This window comes from Gavia stellata, chromosome 4 (genome assembly GCF_030936135.1).
Source record: "Gavia stellata isolate bGavSte3 chromosome 4, bGavSte3.hap2, whole genome shotgun sequence".
Lineage (NCBI taxonomy): Eukaryota > Metazoa > Chordata > Aves > Gaviiformes > Gaviidae > Gavia > Gavia stellata.
The window spans coordinates 77,254,556-77,276,920 of record NC_082597.1 but is presented as its reverse complement, the minus strand read 5'-3'; the positions used below and the strand labels follow the sequence as shown (position 1 = coordinate 77,276,920).

The 22,365-nt window shown below is 41.4% G+C and overlaps 1 protein-coding gene across 1 annotated transcript in view; it reads left to right on the top strand.

Annotated features, from left to right (window-relative positions):
• Positions 1 to 12,510, top strand: part of EFCAB6 (EF-hand calcium binding domain 6) — a 113,510-nt gene extending 101,000 nt beyond the window's left edge. Inside the window, 6 exon segments of the mRNA XM_059816720.1 lie at positions 1,008 to 1,220; positions 4,659 to 4,886; positions 6,495 to 6,669; positions 7,517 to 7,701; positions 10,215 to 10,364; positions 12,388 to 12,510. Of these exon segments, the coding sequence (XP_059672703.1) occupies positions 1,008 to 1,220; positions 4,659 to 4,886; positions 6,495 to 6,669; positions 7,517 to 7,701; positions 10,215 to 10,364; positions 12,388 to 12,510 (1,074 nt within the window).
• Positions 12,511 to 22,365: the final 9,855 nt, after the last annotated feature.

Here is a 22,365-nt window from a genome sequence, read left to right as displayed (position 1 = left end):
TTCATCCTAAAAACCAAAGTTTACTGCTAATTCTGGAGGTAGAATGTAAATGTTGAATAGATTTCATTGATATTTAACTTTGAAATGTAGCTTTTTGCATGCACAGTTAGACTTTTGGTATTCTCAGGTATGTCCGTACCAAAACCTAGCAGTGCTTTACTCTGCAGTTTATTCCAAACTGTATTTTTTCCTTCTTATTTCTGCTTGGCATATGACCTTCTACTGTATTTACCCAAAGCATGGATTTCCACCCTGCAGAATGCATAATGGGGGTTTAGTTAGCAATAAGCTCTAGTGGTAGATTTTAAAAGCCATACACGAGTGTTAGATTTGAAAGCAACACACTGACAAAAAGGGGCTGTGCACATCTTGTACTTAACACACTTGTACCCAATCCCTTCTCTGCTTTCCCTGCACACATTCTGTACCTTTGCAGCCTTCAACTGCATCATTTAGCTGCAGTATCCCTACTGTGGATGACCAGATTAAAAAGTACCGCCGTAAATATACCTGGAACTGAGAAAGGAAAGGGAAATAATTGCCCTCTCTTTCATCTCAGGACTGAAGTGCCTTTTCAATCAAAGAGATTTCCACTGCTTCCTAAAGACTATTCAGATGAGAAGAATACGTTTGGGATATTTGGGCTAGTTAGCACTCACTTCCCTTTTTTCTGCATTAACAGAATAGCCCTCTTTGTAAGATCACCCAATTTTTCAGACCTTTGTAAAAGTTTAGGTCAGTCTTGGAGTCCTGTGCTTTTGTTGGCCTGTCACCAGTTGGATCCCATTTATAGAGAGTCTATTTTTCCCTTAACTATTTGCATAGCCCCTTTTCTCTTTTGTGGTGCAAGCCAGAATTCCTGGAAGCAGGTTTTACTGCCTGCGGGATCTCGAAGGCCGCCTTCTCCATGAACATTTCCCTCAGCTCATGACTGGCTGAATGCCACAGTGCAATTTATAATTTATTCAGTGGATCCATTACTGATTCTCTGTATGTTTTTTGTCTAGTCTGAGGAAGGGCAAAAAGTCATTCTGCCTAAGTCTTCTTGGGAGCTATCAGTGAGAGGCATCCTCTCACAGATACAAGAAGTAGTGACTGCTGGTTTTAACACAATTGCACAAGAGTTTAAAGATATTGACTCTTCAAAAGATAATACAGTGTCAAAAGAGGAGTTCTGGGATATACATAACCAATGTTTTCAGCGTCTGACTGAAGAACAAGTAAGAAAACTATATTATTGTCTCTTGTTAATTTAAGTGTACGACTAGGTAAATTGGCTTTGGCTAGAGAGATGCATTTGCATACTGTTGTGTATAGCAAGTAGTTTAAAAACCTAGATGAAATTAAAATGTTTTAAGACTATCATTCAATGAACATTTGTTGCTACATTTGTGGGAGATTATTTTCTTTCCTTATCTCTGAGTATGGTTATGAACTATAATAATCGTAGGCTTTCTAAAGCAAAGTCACAGAGATGCTATTGCTAATAGTGAAGGTGTGAATTTAAAGCATAGCAGTTCTCTTTCAGTAGCTCTTTAACTGTATATTTGCTATTTTAAAAGTTTCTTTTTTCAGTTTTAAGTCCCCCAGTTGACGGGGGAAAAAAACCCTTCTCAGCATGGAATGAAAAATACTTCCATGGGGAGCTAATGCAAATTCCTTTTTCTCAGCAGCTATTTTGTCCTGCCCGCTTTGGACAAAGAAAGGGGCAAGCATTTGACATTTCCCGGCCACCTCTCAGATACTTTTCTGGGTTAAAGATTCCCCCAGATTAACATCAGCAGAGTTTATGTAACCTTGAATTTAGCTTGAGTGACTGAAGTCATAGCATGTATCTGGCAGTACAAACCATCCGATTAGCCCTGTGCTAATCTCAGGGGAACCTGAAAGGCCAGTCTTTCATAAGATTCTGCTTCTGCTGAACTTAAAATGAAAAAAGCCATTTTTTATCTTTGCTAATGCTGGTTCAATGTGATTTTTCCTAGTCCAAATACTAGGTGAATAAGAAAACAGCGGGAACCTTCACTAAAAGATTTCAGATTTTACTTAACAGCACTCTAACCTTCATGCTCATGAATGCTTCAATGCCATTTGGCAGCAAACTGAAAGACAAGATGCAGAGCCTCCAAACTCGTATGCATGTCTGCGCTACAAAAAATTATTTTGGTACTTTGCTTAGTCAGACATATCCTCTGATTTCTTGGCCTTGTACCTCCCATCAACATTTCTGACTATAAATTGCAGACAGGAGTGGGGCCTGCTTGTAATTACAGCAAAGATATTGCACAGTTTGCCGTGTTATCAGGTGCTGCTATGCATGTGTAAAGTTGCAGATGAAAGCACTGAAAAAAATCGAAATATTTTCCACTTCCCCTCAGAAAATAGCAGAAAACACCCCAATGGCCTTTGCGCTCTACTCCTAGTAGCCACAATCTGGTGAGGTACAAAGTACAAGTGCCTCAACACCAGGTGAAAGCGAAAGTGAAAACGTGGTGATACTCCTTCCTTATTCCTGTGAACCGCTGAGCAGAAGCACTGAGGTGAGCTCGCAGCTGAGCCCTGACCAAGGCAGGAGAAGGCACACCTTCCTGAGCTGTGAAAAAACTCTTGGTTTTTTTCTTTTTTCAAAAGCAGTAAGGCAAGCATCTCCAGCTGAAGAGTCCTCCAGACTAGATCCTGTCTACTTTACACTCCAGAAGTGGTGAAGGGACACAGGAGCTATTTTATACTTTAAAGAACTTCAGACAAGTGAAGAAAAAAAATCTTGATAGAAACTGTCATCCATAATAGCAACGAGAAGCAGGCCTGAGGAGCCTCATTTATATAAGCAGCAGCCTCTGTGTGAGTGAGACTCAAACCCTGTATCTCCAGAGATATTTTAATTTTGGCAGGCCTCTCAAAGATATGCCTACATATATCTATATGAAGATACCCCAGGAGAGCCTTCCAATCTGGGTACAGGGTTTGCCATGGCTAATCCAAACCCCTGTCGTTCAGGCTGTTATTGCTGCTCAGAGTTGTTACAGAAGTGTTACTAATAGTCATAGTCTGGATGACTTCACAGAAAATGTCTTCTTTTATCCTTTTCTGGATGATGGCCTCTTACTGTTTGCTATTAGCAAGGCTCAGCTGGAATCTGTATCGAGTAGTGGATGAAGAATTTCTTCCTGAAATTTGGCTTCTTGGTCTTCTGAATTTCTGATGCTGTGACCTTTTTCATAAAAGGCTAAGGATGATAAACATGCTGCAAGCAAGGTGTTGATTAATATCTTGCTGACTGACATCCCCCTTTTTATCACAGGCGCTTTTCTCCTCTCTGCTTGAGCTCCCTTGACTTGCTTGAACTGTCTGCAATCCCCCAAATGGCTGAACTTCATTGGGTGTTGAAATAGTTGCTAACTATAGCTAACCCAGCTCATCAGGGTATTGTTCTATTTAATTGAAGTTTGTAATACACTTTGAGATCCTCGTATGAAGTGTGAAGTATAATCACAAGCGCAAAATAGAATTGTTTATAATTCATAATATGGTAGCAGCCAGGCCAATGGGGGAAAGTTGAAAGGAAATTCAAAACGTATCCTTTGGCCTTTGAAGTTTGACTGCAACTTGGCACATGCATCAAAGAGGTGACTAGTTTCCTTTAGGGTTTAAGTCTCTGCCAAAAAAGATCAAATCAAAAGCAATCTGAGGTTCCCAATTCGATTTCTATTAAAAATCAATAATGAAGACCCTAAAAAGGCATACTGATGACTCTTGAAACACTCGCAAAATGAGTGCAGCTTTTTTAAGGGCAGGCTGTGATAATCCTTGCTTTGATTAGTAGCTTATATCATGAGTAGTCCCATTTAATTTAGTGCAGCTACTTACTGAATAAAGTGCTGTTCAGTGGCAAATCAGCTCAGCCTCATCCTTACAATTCCATACGTAGCCCAGAGGGTGAGCTACCTGCCCTATGTTGGGCCAAGAAGCCACACAGACCTCCACAGGCAGCAGAAACAAGGCTAGCAGCAGCTGCACCCAGGTCTGCTGCAGGGTGCAGAAGAATACTTCTGTATTGTAGAGGAACAGGTCCTGGCCATACATTGTAACTATGTAATTCTAAAAGTTGTAAAGATTTTCTGCTATGTTCTTTTGTGCTGATTCATTTTTGCTCTCAGGGTGAAATAACTTGTTGATGCAAATACAATAACTGAGGAACCTTAATGGCCTCCTGAGATGGTGGTATAACTTAGGTGCACCTGATAGCATGAGAAATTCACCTCAATGGTACTTAGCCAGGATGCAAGTGCACCATGCATTTGATTTACATCTCATGCTAAAGCATTAGTCTTCTATACCTCAGCTCAATCACTGTGTCTAATCACAGGGTTTAGTAGTTTAAACAGCACACTAAGGATCCAATTCAATTAAAAAATGTCCTGCCGAAATCCTTTTTTCATTGTTTTCCCAGCCTTCTCTGCAGGCTTCTGCAGAGAAGCTGTGGTTTTTTGTTTTGGTTTGGTTTTTTTTTTTTAATAAGATGGGCCCTAGGATTCCTTCTATTACAAGACATCCTCTCCCTTTCTTTTTGATACATTTTGTGATATCCTTAGTACATAAGGGGATTCTGTTGTCGTAAAACTAGCATTTACAAAAGTCATCTTTTGCTTTTTCATTAGTTTGGAAATCTTTGGAACACAGTGGATATCAGCACCGGTGGACAGTTGGGGTATCAGGACTTTTTGAAGAAGTTCAGCTCAGAACTTGTAACAATGCCATCAAGCACTCCCAGTGCAATTAGTTCTGCAACTTCTACCAAGCCAGCTACCCGTGCTGTGCTGGAGCCACGTGTGTCTTCTCAGCCTGAATGTCCCAAGACATCATCTTCTCTAGTAGGGCAAAAGAGTGTAAGTGTGGTTGTTTTATGCATTTTCTGGATTTTCATTTCTGTGCATAGGCTGAAAATAATACTGGTAGAACTCAGTGAAGGTATTCCTATTGATTGCCCATGAAATGAGACAGATGGCTTATCTGTGGTCATCTGACAAAGCTAGGCAGGATTGACAGCTGCACTTTTCTAACTGGTGTTTGCTGGCCTATCCAAAAACATTCTGGTGGCCTTGCCTGCATTCTGGTAGATGCCAAATTACAGCTGTTAATGCCAGATAGTCTGACTGACTTGCCATGAAGGCCAGTGATCTGAGAGAGTTAAGAGAGGTGGATTAGGAATGCAGTAGTTTTGCTTCATTTTTGCATCCATACCTAAACTTCATGTCAATAATGCACTTTGGTCCTCTCCACTGCCATGCTGGCCTCTTACCCTAGTGCTAGAGTTCACAGAAAGGTGAGGAAATCATTACAGGCAGAAAAATTAAATATCCCGCTTGTGGAGCTGCACCTACCTATTCTATGTTCTTTGGCTACAACCAAACCTACAACAGAAAAATAAACTATTTAGAATTATTCAGTGCCTTGGAACATGCTTGGATTTTCTGACTACTTCTACATGGAGATGTTTAGCTACTGAAAAAGAAATAACAGATTGAGCAAATTATAGATGCAAACAACTTGTCAGGGCTGGTAAACCTAAACATTGGCCCACTGCTAGCTCAATTATTGCATTAGCTATAGGTTATTTCTTGAAAAGCCCAGACAATTAGCTACATGCATCCTTCATGCTTTGATCCAGTTCCCAGAGAAAGCGATGGAAAATTCCTCGTTACTGTCTGTGAATGCTAAATTGGGCAATATAAGACAATAGGAAGGGAACTTAAGTCTCCCCAAACTTACGGCTGTTGGAAAGAGCCCAACTAGCCTGAACACTGATCAGGATGAATGTTCCTGCAGCGTTCATTGCATGGAAATGTGTGCGAGGCCTCAACAAGTCTGCACCAGCGAGACCCTCAAGTGAGCTCTGGGAAATCTCACTGAATATGAGATTATACATCGGATCTAGAAGCATAAACACTGCTTGTGCACGTATTGTACAGTGGTAGGCTGAGACTTTGCTTCCAGCTCACCCACGGTACTGCTGAAGCAGCAATCAAAAAGACACTGAGCACTGGGATCCTCTCACATTACTGCTTCTGTGGCTCTGCATAGAACCAGGAGTTCTCCCAGTAACAAATCAAAGCAATGTTATTTCATAATTCAGTGTCTTTGCACTGGTTTGTTTCTTTGTTCTAAGATGGCACTACATAGATTTGTTTTGAACACGGTATCTGTCCTTTAATAGCAAACAGTTTGGAGAAACTATAAATTATTTACAAATTAAGCCAAATAAAGAAAAAGTGCTCAAGGCCCATTAAATGAATAGCAACATTTTGACACTAAGAGTGTTCTCACATTTTTACCTACAGTTTTGCAGACACAATTCAAATCAGACTTAGAAGTGGCTCAAATGGTACATTAACCTCAGGTCTGGGAGACCAGAAACTGGGTTTGTCATCTAGTGGTTTGTCTACACAAGCAGTAAAACTCAGTAGAAACAAATTACTATTATATCTTGCTTTTAGATATCAACATCCAGTCATCCTCAGACAACAACTTGTTCTGCACCTATCCTTAACTGTGAAGCAATAGAAAATAAGATGAGAAAGAACATCCAACATTCCTGGAGAGGCATACTGAAAGTGTGCCAAGAGAAGGATGTCAACAAGCTAGGAGAAATCCCAGTGTCAGACTTCCTAGGTTTGTTACCATCTGAAAAGTGCTTTATTCATGCTCAGATGCATTCTGTTTTCTTTCTGGTGTCCCAGCCATAGGAACACCTAGCCTCAAGTAAGTGGTATCCACTGCATGATTGCTCCAGGTACCACCCTGCTATTGCAAAGCAGAGTAGCTTACAGTAGCCTTGGGTGCAATACATTCACATCCCTATTCAGAATTAGCTGCTCCTTCGAAAAGAAGCATGTGGCTTTGCTTATGGGTACTTACAGCATGTACACAAGTTTCTCGTCACCTTCCCAATACACCACCCTTTCTGTGCCTGGGGATATTTGAATAAATAGATTCACCAGTCTTTTCCTTGTGTGTGCTTCTGGTTGCACTGGGTCATGATGGCTGAATGCCTGCTGATTTGAAAGGACCCTGAATTTTACTCTTAGAAGAGCTGAGCTATGCTGCTCTTCTGTTGAGTTCTCTTCTGGAGAAAAGATTTTCTGTGCCTTTGTTAGGACATTTGCATGTGTGATAAGACAGTGTGCAGCTGTATAATTGAATGTAAAGTCCTGGCTATAAGAACATGTTAGCTTATCAGATCTTTTACCTCAGGTAATGTCAAGGAGTACTTCTTGTGCATTTAAAATCAAAATGACATGCTATCAGTCCCTTGAAACCCTGTAAAATGCAAACTGCCACCCCATAAGTATAGGCATATGCATATATCTGCATATAGCAAGAACTGCATAACGCACTTATGCAGCAGTCACTGCAACTGATGGCCTGTCAACATATCCCTGTTAAAACTTGTGAACACAGGACAACGATTGGCTATTTATAAGAATGACAAAATGAATATTCTTACTTTGCATTTCAGATATAGCAGAGAAGTTCAGTTTGGATTTAAGTAAAGGGGAAATTAACCAAATAACAACAAAATATGATTTAAAGAAAAATGGAAGATTTGCATACTATGACTTCCTTCAGAGTTGTATCTTGTTGTTAAAACCACAGGAAAGCTCACTGCTACAGAGGATAATTATACAGAAGCCACAAAAGCCAGTAGGTACAAAGCTTATAAAGATTAAGATTACTATCTTCTTTTCAGTTTCTGCTGTATGGACAGGATATTTCATGGCCTGTTTCTATAGTCACTTTATGCAGGTACTTTCCAGCATTCTCTTATTTAATTCCATGATGTTAATTGCCCAGTATTCATTTAGTATCTCCTTCAGTCGGAGGATTTAACTCCTTGGGATCATGCTCTATGTATCCAGGTGATATGGTAAATTGGCTAAATTTGCTAAAACTCAGATAATAATTCCAAATAGAAGACACGGGAGCTGACAGTTTAAGAACTTTTGTTGAACAAAATAAAAATCAAGCTACAAATAAAAAGTGCATTGGATATGTCTTAGGGTGGCCCTGACTAGAGATCTTGTCAGCAAGCTGTGCCTCTGCTCCACACCCAGCACTGTAAGAAAAGCCCAGAGGAAGCTCTCACTTGCACTGCTGTTAATAGTCACTAAGAACTTCTAGTAGGCAGGACTGGTCAGCACACATTTTGCCCCTGCAGCTCTCCTTGCCACACATACCTGCTTCCCAAGCTGTGGTGAAGAGGTAAAAGAGTCCCAGCAAGGCAGCTACACACGGGCTGTTCCCCTCTGCCCACAGTACTGCTCTAGGGCAGAAAAGATCAGAAGAGACACAGAAATCTGGCTCTTGTGGCCCAGAAAGGAAGGCATCAGTAATAGCATCCCAATCAAGTTATGTAGTAGGAAGAGTGCCAAATTCCAAATCTGCTCATTCAGCGAGCCTGCTACATTTTTAGGCTGTTTCTCACTGTGCCTAATTAGTTTAGATATGGTTAGTGGCAGCATTTTATAGAGAAATTACATTACCGAACTGTTTTCAGATGTGGAAGGAACAGATTGTTACCAAAGTATGCAGAGAGTATCATTAGGAATTATCAAGTATTCACTACCACTAGGGAGAGTAAGGTAAAACTATTAAGGTTTGCATCAAAGAACTTCATTATCTTACATAAGGTTTCTTTTATACACAAATTTTATGCTGTAAAATTCCATCACAGTATTCCGGAATGGATGAAGTAGTAATTTTTAAGTGCCTATGTAGTTGTCTCAAATAATTTTTATTTATTCTATTCAGAAAGAATAACAAAGGTCTCAGTCTATGTTCTGATCACCTTTATATAAAGTAATATTCAAAGTGAAATTTCCTCATAGATTTCTCAGCCCATTCCACCTAGTAAGTGTACATACAGATACACATCAAAAGGAAAAATAAAAAAACAAATAAAACCTTTTTTTTTGTGGCAGGCACAATTCCTTCTCTTTCTCAAAAGCCTGAGAGAATCAATGGCCTAGGGCTTCATGGAAGCACCCAGGCTCTGAGCAATGAAAACAACCCAAGTTGAAGTAATTGTAAAGTGCCCCTTCCCTCCCTTCAGCCCACAAAGATACTCAGTACTTTGCGTTGGAAACTGCATTATTCATGTACGCACCCTTTCCTCAGCTACATAGTCTGAAGGAGGAATAATACCCCAAGAGCACAGAAAGAAGGTGCAGCTGCCCCCCCCCAGGCCCCTTACAACTCGTCTAGGTGCAGCACAGCCTCCAGGTCCACATAGTAGATGTACAAAGCCAACCATGCACTTCCTTCACAAGGAGATGCTTGTAGAGACTCCAGTGGCATGTGCAACTGGCACAAACAGGGCACTATCGACTTACCCAATTACAATAATAAATACCAGAAGAGTGTAGGGGAAAGCTGAGATGGAGCTGTATTTTAAGAAATTAGTAGAGCAGATCCACACCCTACATGTGGATTGGGGCTTGCTGACTTCTCCTAAAGTCCCTTACTCACTACTCCAGCGTTAAAGATTTGTACAAGTGAAATTATTTTTGCCTTAATGAATAGTTCTGCAGTTCACATGTGTTCAGGGTACACCAATGGAACAAGTTTAGCCAGGCTAAAACAACAGGCTACAACATGTCCCAAGGAAAATTAACCCTATGGTCCAGCTGTTGAACTGCAGAAAGCTTCAAAAGCTGGTTACAAGGTATTTTATGTACTAGGAAAAGTGTACAGTAGGGTTTTGTTTTTTCTTAAATATTGTACTGCTCACACAGTTGGCTTATGCATTCAGTCACTTAAGCAAAAATTTCACTCTGAAAAATGAACACTGCAGAGAATTAAAAATGACTGAAAGAGGGAGTTGAAACAAGGACAAGCATAATACATGTGAAAACACTGAGATCTGAGCAGAAGTAACACTGACTTCAGAATCAGTTTCAAATAATAAAAAGTTAGGGCTTTGACAGGGATTAAGTAAATATACCATCTGCACTTCCCAAGAATATCAAAATGTTGTAGGTTAAAATAATCTTGTGTAAACAGTATCTTGCAATAATTTGTAAGCAAGTATTAAGCAGCCAGTCACAGATTAAGGCAGCACTACAGTCCAACACCTTTTCATTCTGCATTATAGTTGTGCCCAGTTGTGTTCACAATGATATTAGTAAATGCGAGTCCTTCTCATCCAACTTTGTTAGATGAGTCCTGGACCACAAACCACACCGTTCTTCTGCGCAATGCTGAGAATTCAGCCCCAGATCTTGTACTGCTGGAGACCAATGAAGCGAACTTTTAAATCCTATGATGAAAGTCATACTGGACTGTTACATATTGCAGATTTCAGACAAGTAAGTTGCATATAGCAATTAATAGTCAGAAAATTACAGCAGTCTGATCTGAGCTTCCTGACTGAAAGTTTTCTGAAAAATGGTGCTGAACCAGAATGCATAAACTCATCCTGGCCCCTCTTTGTGACTTTAGCTCTGACCATTACTCATGGTAATCTTTCTCCACATGTGATTACACTTGCTTGAGGTCTGAGGTCTTAGTGGGGTCCTGAATAGACAAAAGAGAGAAAAACTATAGCCCCTATACAAAGTTTAAATATGTATCTTTCACAAACATGTGGGAAGGAAATAGATATTAGGACACCCCTTGGTATCACTACTGCTTCAAAGAAGTGATCAACTAGGGGATGAGTTGCTTAATCACAGTAGGCAAATTCTGGGCTGCAATAAGCAACGAAAAGGTGTGCTTCTGATGCTCCCCTTCCCCTGGAGCTGCAGAAAGCCAGCTTCTTGCCTGGTAGACTATAAACCTGGTCGATTATACCAGTCACAGAAGTGCTCTTTTAAATCTTTACTGATTTAGGACTGGTGGGAATGTGATATGTTCTGGCACTGCCATGTAGCTGAAACCTAAGTCCCTGCCTGCTCCTCTACAAAGGCTGAGGAGCAAGATGTATCAATTGGGCTGTATGTACGTCATCCCTGAAGCTCCCTGTCTATCACTGCAGCTTTCTGACTGCCTGGGCACTGCCTCAGCAGACCAGGCTCAAGAGAGAAGGAGTGAAGATCAGACTCCTTTGCATTTGATTTTAATCTGTCATGTTCCTCTAGGACATGTGATGATTACCATTTATAGTTAAAGCAATGTCAACAACTTTCAAATCATGATATAAGCTAAGCAAAAAAAAAAAAAAAAAAAAGAAAACCACACAACCAAAAAAACCCCACAAACACCAACAAACCCACAACCAAAAAACCTAACTCCTCGTGGATCTAGATCAAGAAGCAATCCCCGATTCCAAAATCCTGCTACAAAGGTGTTAATCTGCTGTTTGTGGAGGTACAGATCCCTTTATGTCCTAGGTAACTTAGTTTACTGAAACAGAGAAATGAGCTCTGTACTAGCTTCAGTAACACTACTATTTATGGACAGGGAAATTAGCTCTCTACTAACTTCAGTAACAGTACTATTTATGGCTACACTATCTGCAAGGGGTCATTAGCGATTTCTGATGCTGAGCTGTTAAGAGGGAATGGGGCAGACTAATCTGAGTTCGCCAGAAAACTGATGACAACGGGCATAGCACACAAGGACACACCATGTTGCTGGTCACTTTCAGGGTTTAAATTCCCAAGTGCATCTAAAACCAGATGTAATCCTTAGAAATTAATGCATTATTTTCTTTCATGTTAGGACATTGAGAACATTTAAAGCTGTTGAAGTGCTGAAAAAATGCACTGGGTGAAATATTTGAAAGATGCAGGCATCTAAGGTGGCTTTTAGCATCAGGTGAAACAGATGCATCCTGTTCAAGTTGGGTTCTCACTGAAGTGTTAGGAAGGCATGCTTACAGGCTGAGCATTTGTTCCATGGAAATTAAAAGCACTGAGTGCATCATGGGCATTATTATATACATAGGGGTTTTCACAGTTTGAGTGACCGGATTATGCAAAGGCTGCAGATCACCCCAGGAGGATAGAAAAGAAGATATTCCACCTCTTCATCTCATCTCCAGATAGCAGCGAAAGTCTTTTAAACACGTACTTTTTGTAAATCAGCTTCTACGCACATGGGTGCTACCCATTTCCCAATGCTCCCTCAGGCAAGCGTTAGTTGGGCTAGTGGACAAACCCCTGCGTATGCAGGTTTTCAGATGTGCATCCCAGGGAGCCAGTATTGGCATGGGAAGAGTAAGAGATAATAAGGCACAGTTTGATTTTCTAATCTGAGAAAGCTAAGACAGAGTGGAGCTGAATCATCAAGTTATTTTGTAAAGAAATTTCAGCAAGATAAAGTAATGTTTTTACTTCTTGCTCACCCAAAGCACTTGAATAATTTCAAAGTTGTCTCTGTCTTTTGTAGGTTCTTCATGAGTACAGCATTGACCTAACTGAAGAGGAGTTATTCAACATTTTGGAATATTACGATAAAACTTTGTCTTCAAAAATATCCTATAATGATTTTCTCCGTGCGTTCATACAGTAGGATTTGGTCAAATGCAGGAAACTGTAGATAAAGACAGTGACTGATTTATAATTTCAAATTTCAAACTAATAAATTAATTGAGTATGGCTTTTTTGTATCTATTCATTAGGAAACTCAAAATACTTTTAAATTCTGACAGTGGTCCTGTGTTGTGTATTGAATCTACATAGTGAGGGAATTAATTTTGCATAATCCATTTATCAAAAAAGAAAAAGACAACAATTAACATTGTCAAAATAATGCTTCCTAAGACATCTCCAAAAGCAATTCATTTAAGGAAATTATTTTTAAAATTTTTACGCATTTTATTCATGACATACTCTTAACTTTAGTAAAAAGGTTTACAAGACATACTATTGAATTTCCTCAATTGTCATTTTCCAGATCTATTACTTTTAATATATTAGCCTTCATTATTCAAAAAAATAATCCCATTTCTCGGTGCATTTTTTTCCTCTACTTGCAGTGCCATATGTGTACTGTGAAAGGCAGATTAATATGGACTGGCCATTGAAATCTGAGCAGATGCCAGCTGTGTGTGGACACCACACTTTTCTCTGTTAAAACTGTTCTTCTGCGTCCTCCAGCACAGTTTAGAAGAGAAGCTACTTTACCAATAATCATTGGCTTCTTAACTGCAGAGAAATATTCCCAGTGTTAGCCATGAGGTTTATTTTTTTAAGGATTTTTTTTTTTTTTTTTTAATACAGTAAACTGCAAGTAAAACCTCTGGTTAGATTTCCCAGGTCTAGAAAAATTCTGTTTGAACATCTTGTGAGGTACTTGGATCTTGTAAGGAAATCAAAAGATAATTGTTGGACTGTTGAACTCCTGTGATAATTAAAGGATAATACAATCATCTGAGCCTGCTTTCTGGGATTATATCAACAATTAAACACTTACATATCTAACAATTCTTCAGAGCAGGTATTTCACCATCAGGTTCCTGAATTAGTTTTCATCAGTACACTGAAGAGCCCTGTCCACACCACCTGAAATTATTTGGTATCTTTCTTTCTCCCAAGTAACATACAAAGATAAGTCAACAAAAGTTAATAAAACAAAAAAAGAGCAAGTTATGGGTGTACAAACACACATGCACACACACACATACATATCTCAGGGGAAATCTTTGGAATGGGAAAGGGTAGAGGAACATAATCCTGTTTTTCTTATTATTTCTAGTGAATGTGTGAACCATTGCGGTGAATCTGAAAGATTCCCAGTGCAGAACACTAACGCATGTTTTTTCTGAGAAAGCGTATCTTTGCATTTAGAGCTTTTCAGGAGATATTTTGAATACTGAGTAAAAAGCATTGGGGAGGTTTCAGGTTGGATGGTCTCTATTATTTCTCTTTTAGCTTCAAAGATTTGTGTAATATATACTCTACTATAAAATAAATACGTTTGGAATTGGATATATTTGAAATAGTAACAAAAAAATGCTTGCTAGACTTTTTTCCAAAACTGATGGCTATCTGCAAGTCCCTGAAATTGCTGCTTAGCTATTTGTTTAACAGAGGACACTGAAACTACTGGTATTTAAGGATATTCTTCTATCCTTAATCAATACAAAAATTCCTAGTTTCATTAACAAAACACAGGCGTGAGTTAGCTATCCCCACCTGGCCTCCCCAGTAGGTCCTGTGTTAAAACCATCCAGCCCCATGGTGACGTCTCCAGCGTCAGAAGCCGTCTCAAACTGCAGTGCTTCAGCAACTGAGCTGAGCCCAAGAGGGGTTCAGTTTACCCCCCTTAAGATCCAATTAGCCTCTTTTTGTCCAATTTTATCCTTGTAACTGGTGTGAAGCCTCAAACTGCTCTCTTCCTTAATCGCAACTTCTTTCCTCCTCCCCAGCCAGATGCAACATGCCTGATATAATTTCTGTTACTTCATACAGTTTATGTACTGAATTAGTAATTAATTCTTTAATGGATATGAATGATTATTTGGAATACCTACTATTATAACACAAATATTACATTAATTATTTTTAAAATATTGGATTTCACTGTACTGATCTAACCAAGGAGAAAAAAATAAACTACTTAAGTGATTGTTGTGCAGTGTTGTTCGGTTTTTTTGTCTGGTGTTTTGGGGTTTTTTGGTTGTGGTGGGTTTTTTTTTTTTTCCAAAATCCCCTATACCTCCTGTTTGATAATTGGGTCCAATTTTATATCAAATACAGTAAAACCTCCATTCCCATGCTGCTTTCTGGCATGGAGCGTGGCTCCTGTGTTTCACAAAGGGATGCAGGAGCTGTGTCCCTTGCTCCGCCATTTTCAAGATACCCACTGTCTTCAGGAGAGGCGAGGGGGCATCGCTGGGTTTCCTGACACATCCTGCCAGAGGATTTTTCATTAGTTCGACTGGCAGGAGTATCAAATCCAACAACTCCAAAGGGATTAAAGAACAATCTTTTCTCTGTACAAACAAATCAAATCATGCTGGTTTTTTTAGTGAGTTCTTAAAGGCAGGGATGGCACTTAACAACTGTTTATCCAACCTCAAAAAACCCCCCAACCTGAATTTCAACTGCCAGCATTTTGAAATAACCAAGGTATTTTTTCATATTAAAAATCAAAAACTGCTGGATGGATAAACTTTGTAACAGAAGAGGGCTTTATATTTTTGCAGCCATTGCCCCTAGCCAAGGGTCAGCCAGGAGGGGCTGGCAGAGATCCCGCTGCCAGGCAGGTAATGTCAGTGGGATTGAGCATTATCCCAGGGTAATGGTCTCCCGCTGCTGTATGTAAACGCTGCGGCAAAGCTGAGGTGGTTATGAAAATAAAAACATCAATGCAAAGCTAAGAAATTTCATTTCCAACAGAGGACATTGATCCCGTGCCTGCTCAGGGTGGCCATTTTCTCTGCCGTCCCTAGAGCAGCAGCGTGGGCACAGGGACACCGGCCTGGCTGCCACCGCGCTGCCCTCAACCCGCAGGGCTGCCGCCTGGGGCGGGAGCGGAGGAGCGCAGGGCCTCGGAGGGATTTTGGCAGCACGGGTCCCTGCCAGCGCTCCCCGAGAGGCGGCATCTGCTACCCCCGAAAGGCAGCAGCAGCAAGTGACGGCCTCATCCCTGCCCCTCGCCAGCCATCAAACAGTAGGGAGCCATTGCTGGCCGTTCCCTCCAGATACGCCTCTTATGGGCTCGGTAGAGCAAAGCCCTTAAGCAAGGTCTCTCCCAGCCCTCCCCGAGGGTCCTACCGCGGGTGTTGGGAAGGGAAGCGTTGGCCCTCGCGCACAGGAGCTGAGGCATGGCCTCCTGGCTGCAGCCCGGCCCTTGCACTTGGCTTTGCAGTGGGCTGCCATCAAGCACCTGACCGGGCTAATCAAGCTTAATGCTGTCAGGTATCCCGCGGGGCGTGAAGGGAGGCCAAGGACACCCCGTAACCAGGGGAAACATCCACCTTCAGCAGCCTCTCCAGCAAAGCCTGGAGAACAGCAGACGAGGATCCCCAGGGGTTAACTCAGCTGTGGGCAACAACCTGCTCCCTTCCAGAGCAGCACCAGGCCCCTCCAGCCACCCTCAGCATTTCCCTGCTGCCCTGTCCCTGAAACCAGCAGTCCCTGTGACTGCTTATGTGCCTCTTCTGGGCTGGAGACAAAAGGTTTGCTGCGGCTAAAGGAAAGTGGGTCCTTCAGCAGTGCTTTAACATCGTTACAGGTTTGGTTTCCTTCAGGCCAGGGCAGAATAAGCTAATTGAAAGAGACTGAAGTCACTAACAAGTCTGCTGCTGCACAGGAGCCTCACAAAGCTGCCAGGTCACCCACCCACCGGGCCCCTCGTTTCCCCACCTGCACCTCCAAGTTTTGCTCATTGCTACGTCCCTCAGCAAAGCAGCTGCTCACACATGGCACCTCTATCAGGGGGCTGGTGAGCAGGCCTCTCCAGCGCGCCGCTGCCAAATCACATGCCCTGACTGTTCAGAAAGTCATTTACAGAAAGAAAACACCACAAAGACATACTGGTCACCAGCACGGGGAGAAGCCCCTCAGAGCAGCAGTGGGCCCAGAGGAACAGGTCACCCCCAGCATGAGCCTGCACGGCAGGAAAGCTCACACCAGCCAAGGCTTCCAGGCAATTAAAATACAATATAAATACTGCTCACCGTACAGAAGGTGAATTCCGTGTATAAGCAGACCACAAAAAAGGAGATCATGTCTTTCACTGGGTTTTCTTCCTCCCCCTCTCAGGTTTTTCTCACTTCGAAGCCCCTGTAAATATGGGCGCTCATCAGTAACATGTGCTGCTCATTAGCACATCCTCAAGCCCACCTGAGCTACTTGGCCTCTCCAAATCCCCTGCTCTGAGGCCAGCTAGCTGCTACTGCCGAGAAGCAAGGGCTGGTTTCGGGGAGGGGGCAGCTCCGGGAGAGCCCTTTTGGAGCAGGGCAGACAGGCTAAGGCACAAAAGGTGTTTGCTATAAGCATGAGGAAGCAGGACGAGGGAAATGAAAGATGGGAATCAGTCAGAGGAGGGAAGGAAGAAGAGGTTTGTAGACTCTGTACCAGCTATTTCTGTCCTAGGGCTTTGCGTGGAGCCTGCGAGAGCAGAAATAGAGTCTGTGCTCAAAGGATGAAGAAGTAGGGAAGGGCAGAGAGAGGGCTGAGGCTAGGCAAAGGGACAGAAGAGAAAGAAAAGAAGGAAGAGATTCATATGGGCCATCCTCTGCATCGGCAACTGGCATAAAGCCTGCAAGGCTAGAAATAGAGTGCACTTTAGAAAAAAAATCCTTAACTTCTTCAGAATGCAGTCATTTGTTTGATTAAGGCATTACTGTGTGAAGTGCCTATATCTCTATGCAATTACTGTTTTTATCTGGATGATATGCAGCAGGTCATGAGCAGTAAGGGATGCTCCAAACATGGGAAAATGAAAATCAGATTGAAAAAAAATCCATTTTCTAAAAAATAATTTTCTTCTGTTTTTGAATTTTTCTATGCTAAAGGCTGTCATGCAATGGAAAGAGCATTATTATGCTGTGAAAAGAGTCATAAAAAGAATTTTGTATTGTATCAATACTTAAAATATGCAAATATGATATCTTCACAACGCCCCAAAATTATGCTTGGCATGAATTCTTAGCAACAATACAAATATCATCATCTTCAAATAAGCAGGTATAACATGCTGCTCAAATAGCTGTAAAAACAACCTCATCACAGCTCTGGGAGCATCCAGATTTCATCTTTGATGTAGGTAGATTTTAAGTAGGAAGGGGAAGAAAGTTGTCTTAAACATCAGGGTGTATTGGGATGAGCCCTAGTGGAGCAACTGCATATTTAACGTGGAAAGGAGACCTGCCGGCACGCATTTACAGAGCTGTTGTCGTTATAAAAACACGGTTCTGGTACTGTGCAGGCAGAGCTATGGGGGCTGAGTGCCACGGAGGCTGAGCTCCTCCTTCCCTCCCAAACCCCCACCGAAACCAGGTTGTCCCCAAGCTGCCGTCCAGTGCGTTTGAGCCTTACGTTAGCTAGTGTCTGTCTTTATCACTACACGTAAATTGGCTGTGATTTAAAAAAAAAGGGGGTGGGAAATAGTAAAAACAGTATAACACAGGCGTTTCATTGTGGGGTGGATATCCTTTTGCACCTTCTTTCAGTGTAAGTATTTTTACAGGGCTTGAATCTGATCTTGTTAAATCAATAACATACCACGACTCCCCTGGCTTTGATGGATTTATCCCAGCATTTGAGAACAGGATCAGACCTTGGCACTTTCTTTTCTTTTTTTTTTTTCCCCTGCAATCAGGTTTTCAAAAAAGTAGCAGCTATTTCTGCTCATTCCAGGGCAAGAGTGGTGGGAGGGTTTTGCCTGAGGAACAATGCATCCTTCTCCATACACGGTACAGAATTCCCATCCTGTGCATTAGAATAGATGTTGAAACAGTTCTAATTAACATTTTTAATTTGCATTTTAATTGCCTGCCAGGGTGTGAAATGACATGTCTGGGTAAAGGAGCGTTTTTCTTAGTTCCAGTGGTTTGCACAGTCCCAGCAAGGCGACGGGGGCACCCTGGCCACTGGTCATTTCGCAGCATTCCCCATAATTAAGGCAGGGCCTGATCCAAAGCCCAATAAGTTAGGCTGAAAGGGTTCACGTGGGTGTTTGTTTATTTATTTTTAATGAATGGGACTCCCATAATTAATTTCTTTCTGAAGGTACACATCAGATCTTGATTTTAAAATTGCCAATTGCAAAGAATCAGTGCAATCATTTGAAGGTTGTTTTAGTGGCTAATTACTCTCTTTGTAAAGAAAACACCATATGAATACATATATATGTATTTTTAAGATTATGTTATTTCAGTTATGAATTTGCCTCTGTGCAGCGTCCAGCTTGTGCACCCTGCAGTTACACAAAGGTCACGATGAAATCATCCTGAAACTCTTCTTTTTTCAGCAAGACAGAGTAAGCTCCCCAGATTTACACCTCTTAGGGCAAATTTTCCCATCTTTTTCCCATTTCCACAGGTCCTCCTGGTGTCGATGCCAACTTCCCAAGACCATGCTAGAGTCAGAGATGTCCGAACTGGGACATTTTCAAATCTCAGCCGTAGAGATGCCAAGCGCAGAGGACATGTAATCTCCTTCTGCCGGCTTTGCCCACTCGACTGCTGTATTTGCTCTTCTGGCCGCGGCACTGGCTGGGTACACCAGGTGCTTTCTGCCAGCCAGACCCATAGCCGAGTCCTTTTTTTTAGAGCTTTTCTCCCTGAGGCAAAGTCACTCTGGCCCATGTCCTTGTGTTTATGGATACAACTTTATACGTGGCCATACTGAAATGTAGACCAATTTGCTGTACCTCATTTTCTAAAAAAAAATCTGTATCAGAGTGTACCTCTGAGCCGTCCTATTCAGTATTTCCTGCAGTCCAACACTTGGTTCATCAAGAAAAAGTTTCAGTAACACCTTTTTTGGGGGGAGAGGAAGGTTTCCAGGTCAAGATCTAGCAGTTAAATCATGTCGGGACAGGAACCACTGCCTGGAGGACCCTACAAAACATATAGCCTCTTAAAGGTGATTCCTCATTTAATTACATCGGTCAGGTGGTTTTTAATTCATTTAACGTGTGCCATGTTGAAATTATATCATTCCCGTTTCCTCCTCAAAATACTAGGCAATGGTGCCAAGTCATGTGCCTTACAGAAGTCTATTACCTTAACACTATTTCATTTGTCATCCAAACTTGTAATCTCATAAAAAGATATCAAATTAGTTTGAGAAGATCCATTTTACTTAAACCCACCTTGATTAGCATTTAATTTTATTAGCCCCTCTAATTCTTTATTACTTAAGCCTTGCGCAATCAATCCCATCGCTGCTTTTTTCCGGGGATCAAAGTCAGGCTAACACTTTCTCACTTTGGCCATCCTCTTTCCCTTTTAAAAATATTGGCACAAATTCAGCTCTCTCTGGACTGCTGAGACTTTTCTCATGTCCTAACATGTCTGAAAATTCATTATTAGCGGTTTAAAAAGCTCCTCAGCTGAATTCTCAGGTACAAGGTTCCCCATTCAAAAAATTTGGCAATTGCTGTTTAACATGCTGTTTAAGGACTGCTGGGCTGAAAAGTACTTGGTCACCACCACTGTGTAATGTCCCGCTACCACCTGGCCTTTCTGTCTGCACACAGCAAAGATATTTACTTAAAAATTCCACCTTTTTAATAATACTGTTGATGAATCTCCCATTCCCATTTGCTTTTGTATTCTTATCATTACCATTTCAAGCCATTGATACTCCCTGCGCATGTTTGCTTTCCTCATCATTTTTTAACACAGATTTCTTCCTTCATCAGTTTGTTATACATCTTTGTTTTTTTTAGTCTGCTTTTATTTACCCTGAAAAACAGGGTGCGGTTTTTTTAAAACCAGTTTGGGTCTTCCTGGATTCTGGGATTGTTCTTTGGCAAACTTTCTTAAACAGTTTGCAAATACCATCTATGTTTTCCTGTTTAAATGTTTTTTCCTCCCAACTGATGTGTTACTTTTCGGCTTTGTGAAATTCCCCTTTTTTGAAAGACAAAGAGTTTATCTGACTTGTTCTATCTCCCTATTTTACGTTCACACAGTGGATGTGATTGAAGTCAAGGTTGCTGATACCTCAGGCTGCTTCAGCATCCTCGTTCCGTGAACCAGTTCTCCTCGTCCATCAAGATGAGATGTGATATAGATGTTGTTCCTGCTGGAGGTAGCCTTTTTGTCAGAAAATTGTCGTTTGGGGACTTTAGAAATTCTGGAAGACAGAAATCTCCAATTTATACCATTCAGAATGAACTGCCTCACGACGATGATTGTGAAGTATGTTGCAAACACTATTGATACGTGTTTAAGTAGTAGTCATCCTCTGTGGGGATGACTCATAAAGCTCAATTGAATTTTATAGTGTCAAGTGATTATCACCTGGAGGGACACCACAAGCTTTACTTCTTAGGTCCAGTGGATGAATAAATATTCCAGCTGACTGACTTCATATTTGCCAGCTTCACCATTTTATACTGTAAGCCACTTTTATTTCCCTTTTTCCAAGTTGATCTTTTCGAAAGAAATTATAAACAACTTAATCAACATTCCTGTCATGTGTCATCCTATTAGGGTTCATTAATATCAGCTAGTTCAAACGCATGTTTCTAAACAAGCAATTTCTATTTCTTGCATTTATTACCTGGGTTTCTAATCTTGATACATAATCAATTTAGGAATTTCTGCACAGCACAGTCTTTGTCTCTGCTATACATTGCCAACACAAAGATTTTGTACGGTCTGAGGGTTTGGTGGTCCCTTCTTTTCACACACTTCTGTTAATTGAAACCCCTCCTTACAGCTCCAGCCAGCCTGGTCTTCTGCAGAAGCGGAGCTCTTCCAAACTGTGCAGTTGTTCTGGTATCCTAGAAGCCCAAATTCTTCAACTTATACCTCCTAGTTAAGCAGCATTTTCACTGTCAGGTCCTTGCATCTTCTGATTTCCTTCATTTTCCTCCAAGAGGATACCTCAGACATCCCTCTCCCTCAGCACCTTTTGGAATGTAATTTTTACTAAGCTGGATCATGAATCAGTGCAGCAGTGACTTCTGATTTCATGAAGTGTCATCCTTTGTGCTGTGACTCTTTGTGTCAGTTCATCACTCTGGTGTCAGCCTTTCCCTTGGAGAATGCTTCTTCCTCTTCTCCATGCAACGGGAGTCAATCTGCCTCCCTCATTTTGTCCTTTTCTGCTTCTTCCCGGTACCCAGTGCAGGGATGCTCTCTGCATTTCACTGTCCCAGTATACAAAATTTCTTAGACTTGTCTTGTGAAAATAGTAAAGGCTGTGCACCATATTTACTTATCAAAGACAATCATCAGTTGAAAAACTTCTAAAGAAAAATCCTTCCCCAAAGCACAAACCTTCTTGCTTGCTATAGCTCAAGTTCCTGCATTTGAAGTCTCATATCCCAGCTAAACCTGAACCAAACCCCCACAGTTTGCAAATAACTGCATAGCCCGGCACGCCAAGTGTCTGACTCCTACAGGGATAAAACTGCAGTGATGCCGGGGCATGTATCTGCGCCCTGCTGATGAGCTGTTCTGCTTTGCAGATGTATTCCCTTGAAAAGCTGAAATATCCCTTGGAAAACAGTCACAAAAATAAAGTGCAAGTGGGTTGTAAATTCAGGCATAATGAGCACAATCTTTCATCAAAACCCGATCAGAGTGCTTCCCCTGGAAAGGAGGCTGCTCTCATGTGGCCAGGTGAAGTGAAGGTCCAGCACGGAGGGTATCTTTCTCACTGACTCCAGCTCAGCTAGAAAAGGGCACCGTGCGGAGATAAACATGGCTGCTCTTGAAAACGTTCTGAAAAACTG